Source organism: Cryptotermes secundus, unplaced genomic scaffold (genome assembly GCF_002891405.2).
Source record: "Cryptotermes secundus unplaced genomic scaffold, Csec_1.0 scaffold238, whole genome shotgun sequence".
NCBI lineage: Eukaryota > Metazoa > Arthropoda > Insecta > Blattodea > Kalotermitidae > Cryptotermes > Cryptotermes secundus.
Genome location: NW_019728500.1, coordinates 1,881,938 through 1,884,819, shown reverse-complemented (window position 1 = coordinate 1,884,819; position 2,882 = coordinate 1,881,938). Strand labels below are relative to the sequence as shown.

At 37.5% G+C, this 2,882-nt stretch overlaps 1 protein-coding gene across 4 annotated transcripts in view; it reads right to left on the bottom strand.

Annotated features, from left to right (window-relative positions):
• The window catches only part of LOC111865191 (nuclear pore complex protein Nup214), a 36,978-nt gene that overhangs the window by 21,894 nt on the left and 12,202 nt on the right, over window positions 1–2,882 (bottom strand). For all 4 annotated transcript variants that reach the window (XM_023853020.2, XM_023853022.2, XM_023853019.2 and 1 more), the window contains 2 exons: window positions 612–796; window positions 268–479 (listed from right to left, as the gene is read on the bottom strand). In XM_023853020.2, coding sequence (XP_023708788.1) covers window positions 268–479; window positions 612–796 — 397 coding nt within the window. The remainder of the gene's footprint in view (window positions 1–267; window positions 480–611; window positions 797–2,882) is intronic.

Below are 2,882 nucleotides of genomic sequence, written 5' to 3'. Positions count from 1 at the left end.
TTGTGTTTGTAATTCTGGAAACGCCAGTAAGTAAGAGTGCCCTCACGACGTGATCAAGGTTGCATCAAGTCGTGAGGTTAATCTTGTGTTTGTAATTCTGGAAACGCCAGTAAGTCACTTAGATTAGTTTTCATTATTGCAGGTCATAACAACATTGGGATTTATTTATACATTCTAACTGAGAGAATATTTTACAGCAAGACAAGAAAAACAGTTTCTGAACCTGAAGTACTCTATAACTTACTGAAATAAGTAATATTACAGTACCTGGACGCTCATCTGTGTTGATTTTATCTCTGTATATAGCTGCAAATTGATAGTTGGACAGCCAGAGTACACTAGCAACAGACACAGAGCCACTCCCAAGATTTGGAGGTGAAAAAGTCTTCACAGCTTTCAAGTCTGGTTTGTATTGTGTTAGTGTTCCAGCTTCACAGCCAACAACCAGCTGCTTGCCTTTAGGACTCCAGCAGAAGCAACTGAAAAAAAAATAACAATCAACTTTCGATTAGTTATGAATCAGATATTACTAATTACAAAGGAACATCATATACTCATTTAGAACATATTTTAACAAAGAATACATAATAACTGCTTGCAAGGATACTCACGTTGCTTGGGTAGCAGGTGGAAGAGTACTGATATCAACTCCAGAGGACTTTAGTTCATAAGCCACCATGCTTCCATCAGACAGACAGGCAGCCAAAATATTTGTAATACCAGGATTCCATGTTAACTCCAGAACTGATGTGTCAGGTTTGGATGACAGTCGCACTTCAGTCACCAGGACAATGTCCTGAAGATATAACAAGTATTTGATTATAGCATCACATGCTTACAGAAGATAAATTTATAATTCTTCTCACCCTGAACAAGGACATTCTTACTGACAAGCTGAGCCTTTCTTGAGAAGCTGCCAACTGAGCAGCTACTCGATGATTTCCCAGCATTTTATGGAACCCAAAGGTTCATTACCATGTTCACAAAAGCCCTCCACTGGTCCTTGTCCTGAGCCAGATCAATCCCATCCTACCTCTCCAAAATCCATTTTAATATTGTCCACCCACCTACGGCTTGGTCTTCCCAATTGTCTCTTTCCTTCTGGCTTTCCCACCAATATCCTATATTCATATCTCCTCTCTCCCATTCATGCTACATGCCCTGCCCATCTCATCCTCCTTGACTTGATCATTCTAATTATACTTGCAGAAGCATACAAGTTATAAATCTCCTCATTATGCAGTTTTCTCCAACCTCCTGTCACTTCATCTCTCTTAGGTCCAAATATTCTCAACACCCTCAGTCTACATTCCTCCCTTAACGTCAGAGCCAAGGTTTCACACCCATACAGAACCACAGGCAAAATTATAATTTATAGATTCTAATTTTTATGTTTTTAGACAGTAGACGAGTAGACAAAAGGCTCTTGAGTACACTGTAATTAAACATCTAGATGACTATATAATTAAAGTAAATAAAATCTTACATCTTTTCATATTATTAATATAGTAAATTTCTCTTTAGCGTGGCTTAATGTGACTTTCTAATTAACTGTCTGGCAGTACAGCATTAAAATTAAAGGAGCTAAGTCCCTCTTCAGAGTGTAATAATCATTCAGCTGCTCAAGAAATTTCCAGCATTCTATGGAACCCAAAGTTCAAAAGACCCTGCTACTGGTCAACATCCTGACCCACATTAATCCTGCCCACACTCCTCCATCCTATTTCTTTATATCCATTTTCTGTTTCTGAGATCAATCCTATGAATCTGTCCAAATCTGAGGCCCTGTGTAACATTTATGAACATGTTGAGTTGTTATGGTACAGAGCTGTTAGACCCTGTCCAACACTCCATACAGAGAACCACACCTCACTGGCTGTCCATGATGGTTTATACAATATATTTGCACCTATCCTCCACATACAACCTGAGGAAACCGTAAAAAATTTCAAAGTTCTGTAAATCGATGCCTCCATAGAATAGCAAAGTTCAGCTGGCCAGTTATAACATATGATGAACTATGGAAGCAGACAAATGAAACGAAAGTAACTGAACAGATAACCAGACATAAATGGAACTGGATCAGCCACACTCTTCAAAAAGAAAATGTAACTGAGGAGGAGGCTATAGAGTGGAACCCACATGGACAGGAGAAAAGAGGAGCTGGCAGAGAACAGTATGAGAGGAACCCTTGATTGCTGGGAAGACATGGGGAGAAATGAAACGACTCAGCAAGAAGCGTGCGAGATGGAAACATTCTGTTAATGCCCTATGCTGCAGTGGGTGCTAAAAGACAACAACGATAACCTGAGGATACCATACCACGGTGACAACAGACCCATTTAACACACGAATATTAAGCACAACCAATTCAAAAGTTGATCATCGGGCCTTCAGATCAGATTACATTACATTACATGAAAATTCGGTTAATATTCTAAAAATTAGTGTATCTGCTATTAGTTCTCCTTTAACTTATATCTGTAACAGAGTAATTTCAACAGGTGTTTTCCCCACTCATTTGAAATACTCTGAAATAATACCATTATTTAAAAATGGTGATAAAACGAATATGATGAATTATATACTCATATTGTTACTTACATCCTTTTTAAAAGTTATTGAAATGGTTATATTTGTAAGATTGCTCCGTCACATAAAGATTAACAATATATTATCCAATCATCAATATGGTTTCAGGTGTGATTCATCCACAGAACTTGCTTCATATAATTTAATTAATGAAATATTAAAGGCTTTGAATAATAAAACACCAGATGGAGGCATTTTTGTGACCTAAATAAAGCCTTTGATTGTGTTAATCATGATTGTTCTATTATCTAAATTGAAGCTTTATGGAATGTAGGAAAAGCTAATGCGTT